The sequence below is a fragment of the Ammospiza caudacuta genome, chromosome 8, assembly GCF_027887145.1.
Source record: "Ammospiza caudacuta isolate bAmmCau1 chromosome 8, bAmmCau1.pri, whole genome shotgun sequence".
NCBI lineage: Eukaryota > Metazoa > Chordata > Aves > Passeriformes > Passerellidae > Ammospiza > Ammospiza caudacuta.
In genome coordinates this window covers 27,770,273-27,790,132 of record NC_080600.1, presented here as the reverse complement: position 1 = coordinate 27,790,132, position 19,860 = coordinate 27,770,273, and the positions used below count along the sequence as shown (strand labels likewise).

General features: G+C 41.7%; 1 protein-coding gene across 8 annotated transcripts in view; it reads right to left on the bottom strand.

Moving 5' to 3' along the window:
• The window catches only part of RBMS1 (RNA binding motif single stranded interacting protein 1), a 142,783-nt gene that overhangs the window by 75,622 nt on the left and 47,301 nt on the right, over positions 1 to 19,860 (bottom strand). For 2 of the 8 annotated variants that reach the window (XM_058809818.1, XM_058809819.1), the window contains exon 1: positions 15,432 to 15,692. The exons of 5 other annotated variants lie outside the window; for them this stretch is intronic. In XM_058809818.1, coding sequence (XP_058665801.1) covers positions 15,432 to 15,494 — 63 coding nt within the window. In that variant the 5' untranslated portion in view covers positions 15,495 to 15,692. Of the gene's footprint in view, positions 1 to 14,889; positions 15,103 to 15,431; positions 15,693 to 19,860 lie in introns of those variants that run through there. One more of the 8 variants, XM_058809823.1, reaches the window with a different exon arrangement.

Below are 19,860 nucleotides of genomic sequence, written 5' to 3'. Positions count from 1 at the left end.
CTAGGAAAGTACATACCAAATTCAAGACATACTAACAGTGTTAAATTCATCAGGCTTCATACCCTACTGCCTTTTACAATCAAGAAAAAAGGGAAGCATAAGACACTTTTACAATTATTTCAGCAAAGGATGAACTGTCAACTGAACTTCAGCTAGGAGTTTGTGCTAATTTGTCATGGCATTTTGACAGTCATGGAGTCCATGAATGAGACTGTGTTGCTGCAAGTGGTGTATGCATACACACATTATATATATATATATATATATATATATATATATATATATATATATATATATAATATTTGTTATTTATATATTTATTATTATTTTTATAAATATAGTCTAGCACTGAACTTGTAATTTGCTATGGGAGAGTGACCACACCCCCATAAATGTGATTCTCCTCCATGAGCAAAGCCACCAAACTGAATAGAAGCAGGCAAAACTACCAAACTGTACAGAAGCATCCAGGTGTTATTAAAATTGCAATACAGTTTTAAAGCATGAGCAAGATCAGTAGAAACTTTTTAAACCATCAGACTCATTATGTAAGGAGATGTCACTTTTCAGCACTTGCACATATCGGCCTGGTTTCGCTCTCATCTGGTGGTTCTGCATTCATCTGCACAAGCTGAAAATCTGTCCACAAGTTTTATATATTTCAACATTGCACAGAACTGACAGACCAGAAGACAGCAGTGTATAACGTTGGCAAAACTTCTCTACCTAGGGCTTTTCCACAGAGCACCAGGGAACAAACTCTGCTTGGTCTGCATGCTACAACACGCAAACCAATTTTCTTTGGATTGTAATGAGACAGCATGTAGCATGTATGAGACTACAAATGACATTCCCAAAGTCTTCTAAACGACTCCCAACACTCTACAGGGTTCCCTAGAATGAAACACAGAAGCTCAAATCTCGTTAGAAAAGAACTGGAGTTTAACTTCATTGCCTCTAAAACGTCTGCCTCCTGCCTCATTTCTCACTGGGAGGGGAGCGTGGCCTGGCTGCAGCGCCTGCAGCCAGGGTGTGACAGCAGCAGATTTACCAAAGACTTTCATTAGTTCAACTGTTTCAGTGCAGTAACACACACAATGACACCTCCAGGACAGAAGCTCTCATGGAAGGCTATGAACACTGCAGTGCTGTAAGTTTGCCTTATACCCAGCAAAAGTGATTTAAAGTAAGAGCTCCGAGATAAAGGTGTGTGCAGGCAGCACCGAGGACAACATGCTACTTTTGACATTTCTCAGAGATGATCCTGCACCATTAGAGAGCCATACTAAAGCCCACCACATCCAGTATTTTTGGCCAAATGTTCACTACAACATATCCTGCATAGCTGACATTAAAAGTCCATTTTCTCCAGGTTTATGATGTAATACAGTCACACACAGGATAGCCTTGCTCTTCAGGAAAAAAGTAGTGGTCTGTCATGCTTAGAACAATTTGTACAACTTTATTCTATGTAGCACATAGAGATTTACACCCATGAACAGGACAAATTACAATCAGTTTAGTATGACAAAAGCAGCTATGTTTAACTCTTGGGAAAGATGGAAACAAGAACAGCTCACCGGGCCAGTGAATGGTTCAGACAGATACCTAACACCACCTTTCCTGCCGCTGCTTTACTACAGAAAATGCTGCTAAGATGGTACAGACAAATCAAGACATTCCCAGTTGATAAGGAAACACTAGCAGCAGAAAACACAGCTTGACAAACAGCAAGAAAAACACACAGTTTCTCTCATTTGTTACCCTTTTGCCCCTGGAATTGTGTGTGTTCAAGTATATACACATAAAGGAGTTCTACATACATTATTTTATATCTGTGTATCTCATATATTCAAATCCTGAATTAAATTACAGGCTGTTTGAACACTATGGGTTAAGACATTACCACCTATTTTTTTTTTCCTCCACAAGCCTTTATGAGCTTCTATTTTGAAAATATCTGCTACAAAGAATACTAGGAAAATGTTGACATTTGGACAATTTTATCCTGGAAAAGGTAAGAAAGTAATAATTTTTGTCTTTAGATAACTCCAAAATCCTAACCTATTTGGTTAGGATTGGTTTAGCTTGGTTTAGCTTCCTAGAAGTTAGAGGGAAGCATTTTCTGCTCACATTTCCCTTCAGTACATCCTTTATGTTTCCCAGTACTCAGTGGCTGTGCCCCCTTGACACATTTTTCTCTCTCTCAATAGACAATTTTTATGCACAAGAGTGAAAAAGGAGCATTGCTTCATTTCTTAAGGAGAATTTTAGATTTTACAGTAAGACAAAAATCACTTACTTCATTACCAGAATGCTTAATGAAGCAATCCCTTTTCCAGCATCATTTCAGGGAACTGGGACTAGGATACTCCAGAGCACAATGCTTAGTATAGTACAAATACTATTTAATCCCATTCACCTCGGATCAAGCAGGGTTTGTTAGCATTTGCTCACCACCAGTCTCAACAGATCCAGGCTATTTCTAGCAAAACCATTCTGGTGTTTAATGAAAGCCAGTTTGGGCATCCATGGCCTAGAGAAGCTGATTTTAGCCCTGTTTAAAGCACAAAGTTGCTGAACATTCAAGACAATCTATGGGTGAATTTTGAATTTTGAATTTTAAGCCCTAGAAAACAGGAGTATGACACATTTAAATTAGAAGTAGCAGCAGTAGTAAGAAAATCTAACCAATTAGTAAATGTAATGCTCTTTATGCAAGGTTATGAAAAATGTAAATATTTTCCTAAATGCAAGTGATCAAGGGCGCACAGATGAGAAGGAGCTCTTTCATACATTAAGGCAATTCACTACAATACTGTGAACACAGCAAATCTGGGGACTTGATAAAACAGCAAGAGTTTGCTAAAATCTGCATAGGAAAATCCAGCACATGAGCCTACTTTTATAGATTGTAGTTTGCTTCTCCTTACGAATAAGGAAAATGGTATTCCTTCAGTAGGATGAAATTCTCAAATATGTAAAGGTAGGCCTTTAATTAAAACTGAAGATTCATCCACAAAAATAAGAGCAAGACTTCCAAGGGCAGGTAATTTCTGGTGGAGCTTCCCAATAGATGTCTAGCTGCACGTTAGGAATTATTTGCCTGCACTGACCTTTGATGGCCTGAATGTAGCACCAGGTCAACTAAGAACAGCATGGAAAGCTGAAAGCTTTCAAACATTACTGATTGGGTGTGTTAACATGGAAATTCAACTCCTGATAAAATTGTCAAGTAGAAACAGCGCTTTCTAAGATATCTAAGATGTGCAGAGGGTGAAAAGAGTGGTACAGGGATGCCAAAAAGGGTGGTTAGAGCTACTGGTCTGATAAAATGGCTTTGGTGCAGTACCAAATAAAGAACAAAGATGGCTTTGCTGGTCTTGCTAGAAGCTCAGCTTTCAAGTCAACCTTTCCCTCAGTTTGGCTGAAAAGATCCAAGTGCAACAGAGGCAATTGTGGAGCCACAGACCAAGATAGCATTTCAAGGAATAGCTTAGGCTGGCATTACCCCAAAAAGCAGCATCCTTGCCCCTATGGCTGCTTACTCTTCCTCCTGGTGTCTCCCCCTTGCTCATCAAAAGAACAAGGAGAATTTAAAAAAAAGTTTAAAAAAAAGAAAAAGGAAGTTCAGACTGCTTCATTTACCAATGGTGCTGACTCATGAAAGTAGTAACAAAACAGCACTAGACTGTCAAACTATTCAGAACTGCAAAAACAACCAATGTTGTTTTTTCATACACAAAGTAAGAGAACTGCAGCAAACACACATGGTACCTCTGTTCTTACAAGAAAGGCAACAAGCAGCCTGCAAAAACTGCTCTGCTAAAAATAAGTTAAATCCTCTGTACCTACCACAGGCAGCAGAGTTGCTCTGGCCTTAGGGTCAAATTTTCATTACAGCCTTATCTGAAACAAACCCAAGTCAGTCTTTTCTCATTCTTTAAAGGATGATGCTTTGGTAGATGCTTATCACTTATTAGATCCAATACTTTCTGACTGTTGACTTTTTACAAATGACAATCTTGTCCAGAATCCTTGTGCATGCAATTCAAAAAAATCCCATGCTATATTACTTTATTATTTCCTGTTCTTCTTGATAGCTGTAATTTATATTGAATCATACAAACAAAAGTTGTTGTAAGTCACTTCTACAGCCCGCATCAATTTTTCTCACATATTGTCTTCTAATTAAAAATTTCACTCTTGATTTGAACCAAGACAAAACTTTTTTTCTTTTGCAAACTACTGTTCTAACTCATGCAGCTTTTTAACTCAGATTTTGAATTCTAAGAGAAAAGTGATTTTAAATGGTTAAGAATATCATTCAGATGGCAGAAAGTCAAGCCATACGATAGGATGTATTCTAAAATTAAATTGTTTGTGACTTCACAGTGAATGATAATGAACAATCCCTTTTACACCCAGAAACTTAGTTCTGAAGATCAGTTACAAAGATTTAGCAGCTGTATGCTAAGCAAATGTGGGATGCCATTCCTTGGTGCATCCAAATAGCTGCTGGGGAAATGTCTGACTGCACAATGAATCATTGTCAATTCTGAAATGAAAAACACAGGAATTAGATAACACCTAGGAAAGCTTCCAGACGTACTAATACAACATTAATAATATATGAGAAATTCAACTGCCAGGCAGAACTGGTCGTGGCAGTGCAGGAGCAGTCTGACTCAGGCGTGTGAGTGGCTACAGCTACAGCAGAGACCATCCAAGGAGTGCTCCAGCAGCCACCAAAGGGCTCAGAAGCCCCTGCAGCCAGCAGGCCACGATCAGCACGGCTGGCGCAACAGCTGCAGCACCTGTGGGAGACAGCCTCCACCTCTGGGTGGTGAAGGGACACGTGGCTTGAACCACGTTTGGTGCTATGTGTGGATGGATGACAAACACTAGTCAGGAATAAACCTGTTCTTTCGGGCACAGAGCCCAACTCATGCACAGTTTTAATAGTCATGCTCTTATCCTTGGTACAAGAATTCAGCAGAGGAATCATACCTCTGAACACACCAGAAAGTTACAGATGAAGGAAAATACTTGTAATAAGCACATCTGGAATTGATAACTAACTTTAAAATGCTGCAGTGAATGGGAATCTGTCCAGCCATTGGCTAACTTTTGAAGACAAATTAATCACTTGCCTCTGCTAACTGCACAACCCCAGTGCATAGAAACTGCTTTCAGGTTCATCTTACACTGTGGACAATTTCAAGGAATCACATTTTCAATAAGTACTTTCAACTGCACTTTTCTTAGCAGTAATTCTACCTTTGCAGCTTATTCATCATCACAACAGTTGGATATTTAACACTAATACTCTTGTACACCAGCACTGGTTCACTACAGAAGTCACCATAAACTGAATGATGGTGTATTGCATTTCCTTTAAAAAAACAACAAAAACCTAAAAACAAACAAACAAAAAATCCCAAATATTTGAATTTTGAATTTATGCAATTTAATTTGATTTCAAAATTTAAATGGGACAACAGAATAATGGAGTACAGACTTCCCAGAAAAAAAAGAAAAAAAAAAAGAAAAAAAAAAGGGGAAACCCCTAAACCCTAAGGAAGTTCATTCATAGGAAAGATAAGGACATAAAACCACTAAAGATAAGCAGATTAAATTTCTGTAAAATCTTAGCCACTGAACTTCAGGGAGTTATTCCTGTTCTCAGTAATATTTCATAGTTGACTGCCTTTCTGCCCAACAAACATCTGCTCAAATAAATTTAACGTACCTATTGCTAACAGTAAATCAACCTTTGAAAACTAGAGTTCTTTGAAAACTATTGCTTCAACAATCCAGTTTCTTGCCAAAATGAACTTTGCCACTGCTAATTATCTGGAAATAGCAATAATAGCGTTCAGGTGAATGTTCTCACAGACCATAAAGAAACTACTTACACAGTATGTGACAGGCAGAACTTGAACACAGTTCTAGCATTCCAAATAATCTGCTCTATCCTGAGCTTCAGGGGACAGACAAACATAGACTTCTATGTAGGTATGTGTGCATGTGTATATAATTTTTTTTTCAAGATATTTAGTCCTAATTGCTGTAGTATTGGAACCACTTGTAGGTGTTAGTATATTTCTGTGCAAAATGAGATGTAGGAAACTAATATTAACAAGTACCTTTTGAAGAGTCAAACCTTAACAATTTAGTTAAGATTATCCAATATATCAGTGACCAGGACCATTTTGAACTTCAGGTCACCATCTTAATCCTTATGAATAACCTTTATAGGTGCGGCTGACCTTGGACTTCTACTGCTATCCAGGACAATGACACAACACAGCACTTATTTCAGGGAATGAAGAAGGTGGAGATGGATTCAGTCATTTTGAAAGAGAGTCAACAGAGAAGTGTCACACCAAAATAATGGTTTTTGTCAGAAAGATAAGACACACAGATAGGCTAAATGTTTCTTTACATCATCTAATATACTGAAATCCAACCCCTACATTAATAATACTAAAACAACAATAAAGTGGCAACAGAAACTGTAAACCAGAAAGCACCAAATCGTCAAGAGCCTCAGAGCAGGGAATTCCCAACAATTTACCAGAATACACAAAGAACAGTTACATGAAAATCCAGAGTGCCTTTTACAATGACTATACCAGTCTGCAGCCCTTAGTGACTGAGACCATGACACTGCACACCTGAGAGATCTAAGAACATTATGTTTGCTGGCAGTCTGACAAAGTCTGCTTCCAAAGTTAACATGATTTGGTTACTACAGCAATTAAAATATTGACCTAATGCTGAAACAATGACTTCCTTAACCATTTCCAACTTGCATTAGCTTCCACAGCATTGTAGAATATTGTATCTGGGAATGGGAGCAGCTCTTAGAGCACATTAAAAAAAAAACAACTAAAAAGCCCCTGCATTCTTCTACTGGTGCACATTGTGCACCTTTAACCAGCTGAAATTCTATATACTGAATTACATCTTAATATTATTCACCATTAAAATTACTGAAGATTTCAAATGTATTCTATAGCTCCTCAGTACTGCAGGATATAACTTGTTCTCTCATCTCAAAAAATGTCCCTACTTCTGGAATATTTACATGTATCTGTATGCATTGGAGGCATTGATACCCTAAGACGATAAAGAAATCTTATAATTTATATTTTTGTAAAGTGAAACATTTTTCTGAAACCCCAGTTTTGCTAAGTGTTTCTCACAAGTAGCATTCAGAGATATATCTCCTGGAATGCTAAACAAAAACAAAAAAAATGCCCCTATTTCAAAGGTTAGTAGACAATTCTATTTAATACCTGTCTCAATTTTTTTTTTCCAAATTACACAGAAGTATTTTTAAATAAGCACAAGTACTATCATAATAAGGAACATGCAAACCAAACAGACTGGGTGGAATAATATTAAAGCAATTTAAATGCCATTTGATTCTGAACTAGAGTTTAACACTAACCCCATGATATATCAACTATTCAACTCAGGTTTCTCCTAGGGGAAATTCAGAAGTATTCTGGTTCTCTGTCTCAAAAAGCACTTTTTGATGTCAGCAGTCTCACCCCATGCAGTGGCACCACCGGCTATGTAAATATGCGCTGGCACAACCAAGAGTCTTAAAATTCAGACCCACAATTTTAAACTCTTCTTGAACTTATCTGGAAGACAGACCACTAAACACTTCAAAGGATCTTGTCTGCTGGTGGTTGCTTTCACACAGATAGAAATCCATGGAATTGTGTGCTGGCTCTGCCAAAGCCCAGGTTTATCCAGCGTGGCTGCTGCTTTCCCGGGCTCGCAGGAGGAAAGCCCCTGGCCAGGGCATGGCACAGCCACCATGTCCCTCCTCTCCCACAGCACAGCCACAGGTGTTAACACAGACTTGTACTGTATGTTACTTCTACACTACGTACTTCAAAGAGTTTCATGTTGTAATAGGTTATTTAAAACCTTGGCTGAGCAATTAGCTAAGCTAAGCCAGAACAGCACACATGCATGTGGCAATGCAAACAGTTCCAAATGGGTCACCGTGGCCGTGCTCAAAGGTGGGCACACAGGTGACACACACCTACCAGTCTCCTGCAGCAGCTGGAGTGGCAGGGTCTCCCCCACACCCATAGAAGACCACCAAAATATCTGCTGCACTACTGTTTAAAGCATTATTAGCAAATTGTACACATAGGCAGAACAGAAAGACTTGAAATTCCTTCATAATTTCATACATGAGATCTCCTCTGCAACACACCAACCATCTTTTTGGTGCTCAGCTAAAGAGCACTCCACAGCCTGGGCAGCATTGCACCTGGGGATGCCCAAGAGACAGCACTGTTTCCAAAGCAGGAAAAAACAACCTATGGTCTTGAAAGACGCATCACCAACTTAAAAAATAAATAGCAATATCTACCCCTTACTCTTAAAGTGGGTTAAGTACAAATAAAATACAGAGAAATACAGAGCCTCAGATCAGAGTCTCTTCTCCAAACACAACTTGAGGTGCCACGGTTGGACAGTAACCAGTCCCCCTGAGAAGACTGGGGGTTATGTGTCACATGCCTGCATATTAGGTAAAGGAAACTTCCCACTCCTGTACTACTATATTGTTCGGGGTTTCTTTCATCCCTCCCTTTTAAGAATTCTGTATTTTTATTTGTGGACCTGTTAACAAGGACCTGCATTTGATTTTACCCTTGCCTGCCTGGTGTTTGGAGTGATTTTGGATTGTTGCAGTGGCACAAGCACAACCTGATAAAGTTTCTGCAGGTCAAGTAAAACTTAAAGCAGGATTGTGAATCACCTCAAAGTAGCCAAGAATCTATGAACACTGCTTCAGATTTTCAAAGATAACTGGATAATCCTTTACCAAGTTTCAGCACCCTTCCTGGAAGCTGTGGTAAGACCACAGGCATGAGAAGTGCCCTGTGGTGACAAACAATCCTGAGAAAAGCTCTCTTGTAACACTCATCCAACTCCCACCTGAATCCTTAGATTTCACTTCTCAAGCACAGTAAAAATGGAAGTGCCATATACATACCTTGAATATCCTAAAGGGCTGAATTCTAACATTGTTATGCTGTAATACCCAAATGACAGAATATATGAGCTGTAGTTAACCAAAGGACTCATGTTTCCACTTTATTGAACAAAGCACCATATGGCAGAGGAGATTCTGATCTGAGAAAACAATAGAAGTAAGGAAAGAAATAAATCCCCTTCTCATCTGAGCAGAAAAAACCCCACACAATAAGGTGTGAAAGTGCCATTGCCAATAAGAGACACTGTAAAGAAACAGAATCAATGGTGAAATAAAGTTACACATATTTAGCTGCAGTAAAGAAGCATTTCATTGCACAAGCAGGTAAGCCTAGACTAAGTTCAGGCTAGACTAAGTTTGATGTTCATCCTGTCCTGGTGCTTCTGCTGTTCTTCCACAAAGGAACATGAAGCCCAAAGGAGGCTCCCCATAACAATGTGTTGCTTGTTTCCACTGCAACCTCACAAAGTTCTACAATTCTATCAAACAAGTAAACTCTAAATATCCACTCTATTTGACACATCATTTTGCTAGAGCAGAATACTTTAAACAAATAAGACACACATGAGTGATTTCCTAAACAATTATAGTTAAGCGTACAGCATGGCTTTTATGAGGACATATGAACAAAAAGGTATTATTATAAATCATATTATGTATTTATACATTTCTGTAATTATCAGCTATTATTTTGCAACAGACCCTAGAGCTGATACATCCCTACACTCCACCATAAATTCGAAAAAAAGACATTGTTGAAATATTGTAACTATATTTTTGTTTTAAAGAGCTTCTAAGACTTCAAAATACTTGCCAGATATTTTTAAGCCAAGACATCTTAGTGCACAGGTTAAGTTCTTAAAATTGGTACAGAGTTTCACTATTAAAAATCAATTTGCATAAAGAGTAATAAAAGTTACTAAACTTAAATTCCTAGAAATAAATGAACTCAAAATGCCACAAACCCAGGTATTCTTGAATTTGTTTAAAGCAGTCTCTCACCAGCATTCAATTACTTCAGCTGCAGTTTAAAACTACTTTGTGAGTCAATACACAGCTGCAGCTACACTGCCTTAACTGAGTCTCTTGAGGGATACAGCTAAAGCTGTGCTAATCACAGTAACCAGCCCTTACAGCACATGATTTTTTTGTTGTGTGTATGTTTCCTAAGTTGCTGGGTTAGGAGGCTTGTGCTTATCTAATCCATGGTTCCCCTCCTCGTTTCTCCTCTATTTCTAACTCATCCCTTCCCTTTCCTGTTGCATCAGCAAGCTGCAAATACAGTGGCTTCTGCAGGGCTGTTATAATTAGCACAGTACACTGCAATTCTGAAACATATGCAAAATAACTCACAATTACTTCAACAAGGCTCAAGAACTTTCAAATGTGCTTCTGCTGGTTTTTTGAAATACTTCTGACCAACACCTCTTCCAAGATCAAAACATCTCCATGCACCTCCTCATTAGGATTACAGATTTATAAGCCTGCACACTGCCCCCCAAGTAAGATGTTTTAAAACAACTGGCTGTAGGAAAGGAGAAAAACATTCATAAGAAGTTGGAAACAGATCCGTGAGGGAAATCCACTAGAGGTTCCTACTCTCCACTGACTTTTGTTATACACCGCCTCGTGCAACAAACAAAGGTCAGTTTCAACCACACATTTAAAACGGGGAAAAGCTTACCAAAATGGTTATAATGTCAAATGATCATTATTTTTATTTACTTGTTTGCAGCACTGTGCGGATGTTTTAGGAGCCATCTCAAGCTTGCAGGAAAGGATTTTCCACTCCCTTCCTTCCTTCCCCTCTCCTCCCCGCCAGCAGTTACAGTTTAAAGGATCTAACTATTCTGAAATGTGTTAACTCAAGCAATTTTTTTAACAGTTGGAAGTTTCAGGGGAAAAAAAATGAACCCAAAACAAAACAGCAGATGTTCAAGACACAGACTTCTATCTTCCCTTCCATGTGAAACTAAATGGCAAAGACACATACTTTAAACAATAACACTTCCAAAGAGACAAAAATATATTATTCACCCTGTAAGAAATACTAAACAAAAACTTCAAATTGCCAAATACAGATAAAACAATTATATCACTTTTTATAATCTAGAACATCATACCTGAACAAGATAAGATGTTTCCTTTTATTTCTTTCATTCACATTTTGCTACAAGTATAGAAACCCACTGACTGAGTAGTTTTGCTCCCTTGAGAATAAAGCAGAACTTCACAAACAATCTTATAAATGCACTGAAAAAATTAAAGTAGCTCGTACTTAATGTAGGAGTTCAGTTCTGTGAAACCTAGGTAGATCCTTTAACATTGTATACAACGTAATGGGAAACAGCCCGTCACGTCAAGTCGGTGATACAAAATTACAATTCTTATAGTTCTCAGAAAAAGAAACAAAAAGAAACTAATCCCGTTTGTTTCTGTAACCACAGATATCTGCTCAACCCGCGGCACCTCAGCCTCCCCCCGCCGCAGCACCATCCGCACACACAGGAGGGGTTGTGTCAAACCCCTCTGGGCACAGACTGCTCCGAGGAGCTGCATGTTCTGAGTTAGGACCATGCCCAGGGCTTGCAAGTTTAATGAGGTTCCTTCTCACACACGCAGACACCACACACAGCACCAACTGGGAAATCATAAAGTAGGATTGCAGGTGTAACTTCTCGATAGGTTAAACTTATAGACAGAGTGAAAGGCTAATCTACACTTTTAGCCTCAGACTGGCAAAAGCTTTCATTAGAAACCAATCCTAAACTTCAACTTTTAGAAAACCTAACCTGCCACACAGCACTTGGTATTACCAGAGCTACACGAAAAGATTGATCAAAAGCTTTGTCTGTCCCTCCATACACAGGCCAAACCTCAAATCAGTGTTAAATTCCTCACGTGCAGCTACACCCAGTTAATCTTCTCGAAAGCAGCAAACTATGTAAATCTCCTCATGCTGGCAAGACAAACATTACACTCATCTAAATGCAACAAGAATCACCCTTACAGGGCAAAGCTGTTAAAAGGCACAGAGACACCGGGCTGAGCACCCAGGCCGTGCTGGTAGGACCCTGCACTCGTGTCCTTCCCAGGCCTCCAGAGCTGCTTCTCGCTTCCTCCTGGAGAAACCTGAGAGCAGAGGAACCTCCCTGCACAAAGCAATTTAAAATCCCTAATCAAATAGCTGGAGTAGCTCTGTAGATTCAAGGAGCAGATGGCAGGAGAAAGCCTAATTTTCCATTTACGATAATTTTACAGAGTGTAGAAATATTTACTTCAGAGGAGCGCCTCCCGATTTACATGAGAATGACAAAAGTGGGAGGAGGGACAGAGAATCATCTTGTTCTCAACAAACCAAGAGCTAAAAAAGCCCGTATTAAGCAGAGTATTGTATGTCATTTTGTTTCCTTTTCATTACAGATGCACACACGTGCATTCTTTACAATAGCTCAAATAACCTTGATAGCAAAAGTCTTAGCTTATACCTTTTACAGACAGGATATACGGCTATGAGTGTTGTGATAGGTTATTACTGCAGATATTGTGTGGCTTTCATTCTTTAACAAGACCTACATCAGCATTTCAAATTAGTTCTCAGATGAGCTGTCACTCATTTAAGCAATGCCTCAATTTTAAGCCTGGTAAGAGTATTTTTAATATGCCTGTCTGTCCATAATGTAGGGAATCCTTTTGAGCAGAGACCACATTTTAGTATTCTTACAAGTACTCTAGAAGAGAGAAGATGATCAGACCAGTCAAATCTGACCTGAAATTGAGAATGTTAACTCACTCCTACATGTCAGAGATGCACAGTGTAGATACAACAGGTAAAAAACATAATATTATAGGTACAGATTTGTTTATAAAACAGAACAGAGTTATTTGGGAAAACAAAAAGAGAATATGGGTAAAGATCTGAACCTACTCTACCTACATGGCATTTGTCAGTGTTTTAAATTAAGGTAGAAATCCACATTATATTACAATGTCTTAAAAATAAATCAAGTCAGTGTCACCTTGCCTTTTATCAGTTAATCACTCATTTTTTCAATCTGCTATAGACTCTTAAAAATTAAACAGGATAATACTAAACTGGAAGTGTTCTTTTATTATTCTGATATGCATTAAAATACCAACAGAGACATACAAGCTGATCAAAACATTTTAATTTCTCTTATAAGTTATTTAAAATTGTTTCAGCTTCATATATGACACACTGTTAGCATAGGAAATCCAGTTATTCCTTTTACAGTCATTGGTTGAGAACTTTTCCTACAATAACAGTACCTAGTGTCTCAGGCTAAAGCTGAACTACAACGCAATTGTCTGAATATGGGTTACACAGAGCATACAGGGACTTAATCTCAACTTTTTTTAATTATCATGGGTTGAAAAACTAGGCTTGCAGTGCTGTTCAGCACTATTTGACATCAGCACACCCCTGCAGGTGAAGTCTGAGTGAAAGGGAGATGAGAAAGCCAATGGCTAATCGACGTGAGTCTATATGAATGAAGCTAATAGGCATTTTCCATGGACTTATGGAGAAAAGCACAGACCCTGGCTCCTTATGTAGGAAGTGTTTGAGCAGAGAATAGCTACACACTAACAAAAGAAACCTTTGGTACCCAGGGTCTTAAGCCCACATAATACCCCTGCATTCATTTCTTTCTCTGCCTGTTGGGGAAAAAGGGTCTGTTTGTTTTTCTGATTCACTTGGCCCTTTTAGCTCTTTGAATCTAAGAAGTGCACTGTGAAAAGAAGAGCATCTTATCAGCCTGCTCCAGACCAGCAGGCAAACTCACATCCGCACATAAAACACAGCCCTGCCAGCACGAGGCCTGGCCCCGCTGCCCTCGGCTCCTGCCAACACCCTGCCCCGCACCCGACACGCTGCACAGCCACACAAGGGGCCTTCCCTGATTAATGGTCCTCTCAGGGACAGCACGGAATTCTATCTGATGCACTGGCTTCATTTATAAATATGCAGGAGCACCAGACAAGATGATCAGCATGGGCGTATCCAGGACATCTATTAACAACAAACCAAAACCAGTGCACACAATAAGCATGTTTTGTTATGTATGGACTTGAACACTTTGACTACAAGATGCAAAGATAACTCCATGCACTGCTGGGCAGCATCTGCAGAGCGCTGCTGAGATAACACACCAGTGATTCTTATCAAAAAGATATTTCTATAAAATAACAAGGAGAAAAAATGAAATAGCAATTTTTACTTAACTTTCAAGAAAATATCAGTCCAACTTTCACTGTTAAGCAGGTTAGCTACACAGACCATGTGTCATCCCAACAATACACCAAGAGATCAAAATTTCCAAGCCTATGTCCTCATGATTTATATGAAGCCCTCCGCTGTGTGCAGCAGTGATATCTGATTTCCTATTTCTACCCTTAATGTATTCTGACCTCAAGCAAAATAGGACGAACTTCCCCAGTATTGCTGACTGAACCTGTCAAATTACTCCTTTCAGCTACTAAGTGCAGCAGACGCAGAAGGATTTTTTCTCACCTGGAAAGAAGCCTGCCATAGTATTTTTGGCATGCTTTGTCAAGCCGGTAGCTTGTCAGTGACATCTACTCCATTTACCCTCTGGCACACACACAGAGTACACTTTCCCATTAATTTGAAATGTAAGGGGTTTTTGTTTCTTTTTTAAATTTAATAGAAGAGTCAATGAAAAATAACACACTAAGCAGTAAATAATGTAAGATTAATACCAACATTGCATCTTGTGTGCGTAAAAGTGCAGCCAAAGACAAACGGTCCAGCAAGGTTGTAACAACTATTTCAAATATTTTATTTCCAGCGACTAAACAAACAAACAAAGAAATACCTCTTTCAGTACAGCTCCATAGATGCGAGTGCTCCGAGCTTATCAGAGAGATCACTCTGCCCGTAAAATGTCACAGGCTCCCCCCCGTGCCCCCCTCGGGGGGAGCTGGGGCGCACCCGAAGGGCGGCGGAGGTTTTCTGGAGCGCTGTTTGAAAGAAAAAATGTGCCCGGATCCCCTCTCTCATTTCACGCCGAGTGAAAAACATCCAGCCCCAAGTTTCGCTGTTGCGACACCGGCTCCTTTCTAACCTGTTGCCGAGCCCGGCGGGGCCGCCCCGCACCGCCCCGCACGCCCCGCGAAGGTGACCCGGCTGCGGCCGCCCCAGCACCCGCCAAGGTCACGGCGCGGCTCTTCAGAGAGGTTAAAAGCATTAAAAAGGAGAAGAGAGTTTCTTTTTTCAAATACCAGCTCTCGCGAAGTGAGCAGGCTGCAAGCCGCAACTCACGCCAGTCGCCACTCCTCTCCCCACTCCTCCCCCAGCACCTCGGGGCCGCGGGGGGGGACGCGGGGGTGCCACAAACCCGCACACCCCCTCCCTTACCTGCTTCCGATAGGGGGTCCGACCGCCGCCCGCCGCGCTGCTGTTGCTGCTGGGGAAGATCATCGCCCCGCCTGATCCCCCGCTCCCCCTCGGGATGGGGAGCAACTTTGGCGGCCGCCGGGCTGCGGCGCGGCGGGGCTGCAGGGCGCTCTCCGCCTCCGTGCCTTCTCCTCCGGCTGCGGCTCCTCGAACCCTTCGCTCGGCCCCCGCCCTGCCCGACCCCGCTCCGCGTCGACCCTATCCCGCGGCGGCCGCCCAGGCTGCCATGCACGGGCCCCCGCTGACCGCCGCCGGCTGCCCCAGCCCAGCCCAGCCCGGCCCGGCCCGGCCCAGCCCGGCCCCACCTCCCGCCGGCCTCAACCACCGCCCAGCAGGGGGAGGGAGCGGGCGGGGGAGCGCCGAGCGCGGCGGGGAAGCGCGGAGCGGGCGCGGTGCTCGCGCCCCGCCCCGTCCTGCGCGGGGAGGGGGGCGCGGAGCGGGGCGCGGCGCCAGGGGAGGCGCGGAGCGGGGCGGCGGGCGCGGACCCCCCCGCGCAGAGCAATGGTTGCGCCTGAGAGGGGCGCGGGGGGGCGGCGGGCCGCGTGCCGCGCATTCCGCCGCGGGGCGCGCCCGGCGGGGTCCCGAGCCCCGAGCGGCCGGAGCGGGACATCCCGCGGAGCCCCGGCTGAGCGCGGACAGACAGCCGCGCCCCGTGCACCCCCACACCGCGCGGCTGGCCGCGCCGAGGCGACAAACACCGCGCCCTTCAACTCTCCTAAGTTTTTCTTGACTAGGGATGGGGAGGGGGGAGGAACATCCGGTCACAGCCCTCTCCGGTGCCTCAAGGCTGCATTTGGGAAGTGAAGGGAAATTCTTCAGTTTCTTCACGAAATTTAGGCCTAGGAAACGCTACAGTTCTTAGGCTCCAAGACAGGGACGTATGGAGACAAGGAGTTTCCAACTTCACTCCTGGTACTCTGCACTGTTTACATTACTATATTTACATTACCCACTGATGTTGACAATCTAGTTTCTAAGAAAGTCCAGAGCTGTAGCTCTGCCAGGCCACCGACTGATCAGTGACAACTGTAGAAGAACTTTACCACGGACATGCATCATCAGGCACCTTTTGGTTTCTCTTCCTCTTTCTGACAATACGGTGGCCCCGATCCCATACACCCCAACACGGCCATAGGAAACAGCTGGGAAGAAACAGAAAATTGCCAGATAGTTCATTACTGAAAAGCCAACTAACATCTGAAAATGCTAGTACTTACAAAAACATATAATCTTCAATTACTGACTTCCCTAGAAATAATCTCTAAGTATTTTGGTATCCTAATATATTTTTACAACAGATCAGAGCCCATCTGAATACAGCAAACAACAAGAAAGCACCAACACTTGGCAGAACTACATTCTGCATAACTTTCCTTTTTTCTGTCTTTCAAGTCCTAAAATGGATCTCATTCCATTAGGTCTCAATTTGATAACACAAGTTTAAGGCGTACTCGTACTGGATGAAAAGCACTGCAGCCACATGGTGATCACTGGCACTGGAGATTATTTGATGGAATAAGTTTGTACCAGCTGACTTTATGTCAAGTCAGGCACTGTCTGTCTGTACTACCCTAACTTCATGTTGGATCACGAACAGTCGTATTCCCACTGCTGGCATAAAGCTAATGCCAGAGGCTTAATGCTAGGGTAAATTCAGACTCCCTGGCCTGGTTAAGGCCTCATGCCTGCTTCACAGCAACATCAGTTGGCATCAGTGCTGCAAAAGCAACAGTTTTGCAACTGATTCTGGATTAAACCTTTTTTTTTTTCTCTCTGATCAGGTTAATTTTTTTCCAGATTATTTCCTTTGTTGGGTTCAGCATGTGGCTTTGTGCTGCTGCTTGTGCCAGTGTAATGGAGGAGGTAGCAGAGAGCAAAAATAGGCAGGGGCGAGAGGGTGGATAGGAGGGCTTGTTTTGGCAGCAGTACTGGATTATATTGGCTTAAATGTTCGTGTACCTGTGGCTTAATTTGACAGAAGTGTAGCTGTGTACTCATGCCTTCCTGAGATGTGGCACACACAGCAGTCGATCTGTGCTCCAATCTGACTCATTTCAGAACCCTTGGTCACAGATGTCACAATCAGACTCAGTGCTGGAGAACTGTCTTAAAGCAGTACAAACTGGAAGAGTGACAGGCCACTTCTCCTGCTCAGATTTCTATTCCCAACTGAAAAACAAGAAAAATATTTTCTGGACAGTGTTGCAGTCACCCCAAAGGGGTGACAAAGTCTGCTCGACCTACGGGAGGGCTTTGTTAGCTGGAGATGTGTATAGTGACCACACCTTCCCCTCGCAGGGAAAAGCTTTTCAAAAGCCATCAATCATCCCTTGCTTCCTTCCCTCTCCTCTTCCTGCCCCACCCCCAGGGAAGAGGCTGCAGGGATGTAAACACTATATGCTCGATTGGGTCTCAGTCACTGTCACACCGGGGAAGGCTCTCAAGAATATTCCAAAGCAGTATCTGAAACGCTGCCGTCTTGCTCGCTCTGCTGTCACATGTCCCAAGGCTTCCTGTGATTTGGACATGATTTCCCTCTCTTAGATTCAGTATGTGACCCATTTCTCTCAGTTACTAGTACTCTCTTTCCTTACATATTAGGAAAACACATAACAACAAATATGATCATGTAAACATCTACTAGATCACAATCTAACAGTATCTGATTATTTATTTTTGTTAAGGAAAAACTCATTACAGAATTTTCTGGGAAGAAAACTTGATATAATTTCCTAAGTGATAATGTGCCTATCAGCATTATCTGCTGTTTTTAAAAGGCTTAATTAATCTGTCTCCATTTTGGTCTCAAACAGGGAAATAGCTGCCTTCCAAGAGATTTGACAATGTTATCAAGAACACAGAGCCAGACTCCTTACAGCAGTGTGTCTGGAGAGAAAGGGACAGCAAAGCTAAATTGAAACAAGCAAGTTTCTGACTGGACATCAGGACAGACAGACATTGCTCCAAGAGGCTGTGCACTTCCCTTCTTGAGCATTTCCAAGACCAGAATACACACAGCCCAAAGCAACCTGACCTGATCATTTTGCTGATGCTGAGGTTGTACTAGAGAACCTCTGAGGTCCCTTCCAATTTGAAGCTATGCTCATATGGAAAAGCTGCTTTGCTCTTATTCCTGAACATGGGCAAAATTATTTCTCTGTAAAACCCTGTACTTGAGATTATGTTTAAAAAGCTCGAGAGAAGTGCCTGGACTTTTCAGTCCTTGTGCAGTGATATATCAGTTCAAGTACTGACAACAGTTTTCCTACATATTTTCTGAGATGCAAGAAGCATGCCTTGTTTGCAAACAACAGTCTCAGTCTTACTGACTTAGCAATGCCAAAACTGAGATGCCTAATCTGTAAAACGTATGCAAATATAATCATAAAAATCATATTTTCAAGGACTTCGTTATTAACTGCATACAACAGGTGTGAGCAGACTTGCAGGTAGCCAGGTGTATTGCTGCTTGCAGTTATAAATGAGCAATTCCTTTTGATCCTGAGGGAAAAAGGTGACCACAGGGTCTAATAGTGCCTCCTCTACAAATCATTCAGAGCTTCTTTAAGTTACCCAGAGTTGCTTATTCAGGAAAAAAGGGTAAACTTACAAGCAGCTTTGATGCATTTCAGAAATACAATGTAGCAATTTACATGTTGTGTTTTGTTAGTTTGCTTGTAGGTTTGCAGAGAGATGGTTATAAATACAGAAAGAAAGACTTGTCTAAAAACCTTGAGACAGAATCTTTCCAGTAATGCTTATCAATCTTAACAAACAGTAGACTGGCAAAACTAAGCCATAATTTTAAAAACAGTTCTACGCATTTAAGCTGCTCCTTTACCATTTCTGTTCTAAATCAAATTCATGGCTCCCCTTACTTATCTCAAAATTCAACCAAAGTAGCTATTTCCCCTGAGGGCATTCAGTGCCTCTGCAGGGCAGATGGTCTCTCAGCCCTGGATCTGCTTTAAATGGGAAACTTACAGTCTATTGCAAACCCTGTGAGTCCAGACTGGATCTCCTGAATTTCCTTACAACTCTGCTCTCCTGACCACTTCAGGGCCTTCTGAAGAACCACTGTGGAAAGGTGACTGTGGACACCTCATTTCCCCATCCTGAGGGTACTGAGGAGACTGTTGCCACACTGTTCAGTTCCCTGAGCATCCATCCTCTCCTCGCACATGGTCATATGGAGAAAGATAAAAACCAGAGTAGGCAGGAAGCTGAGCCTCAACAATGCAAAAATACTTTTAAATACCCTATGCAAGCTAAGGAAGCAGAATGTAGGGCTGAACTTTGAGAGATATTAAGCATTTCCTGTAAAGTGTTAATAAAGGGATACATGAAGCTGAGTATCAAACAGAAGCAGATTTTTAAATTTTGGCTTTAA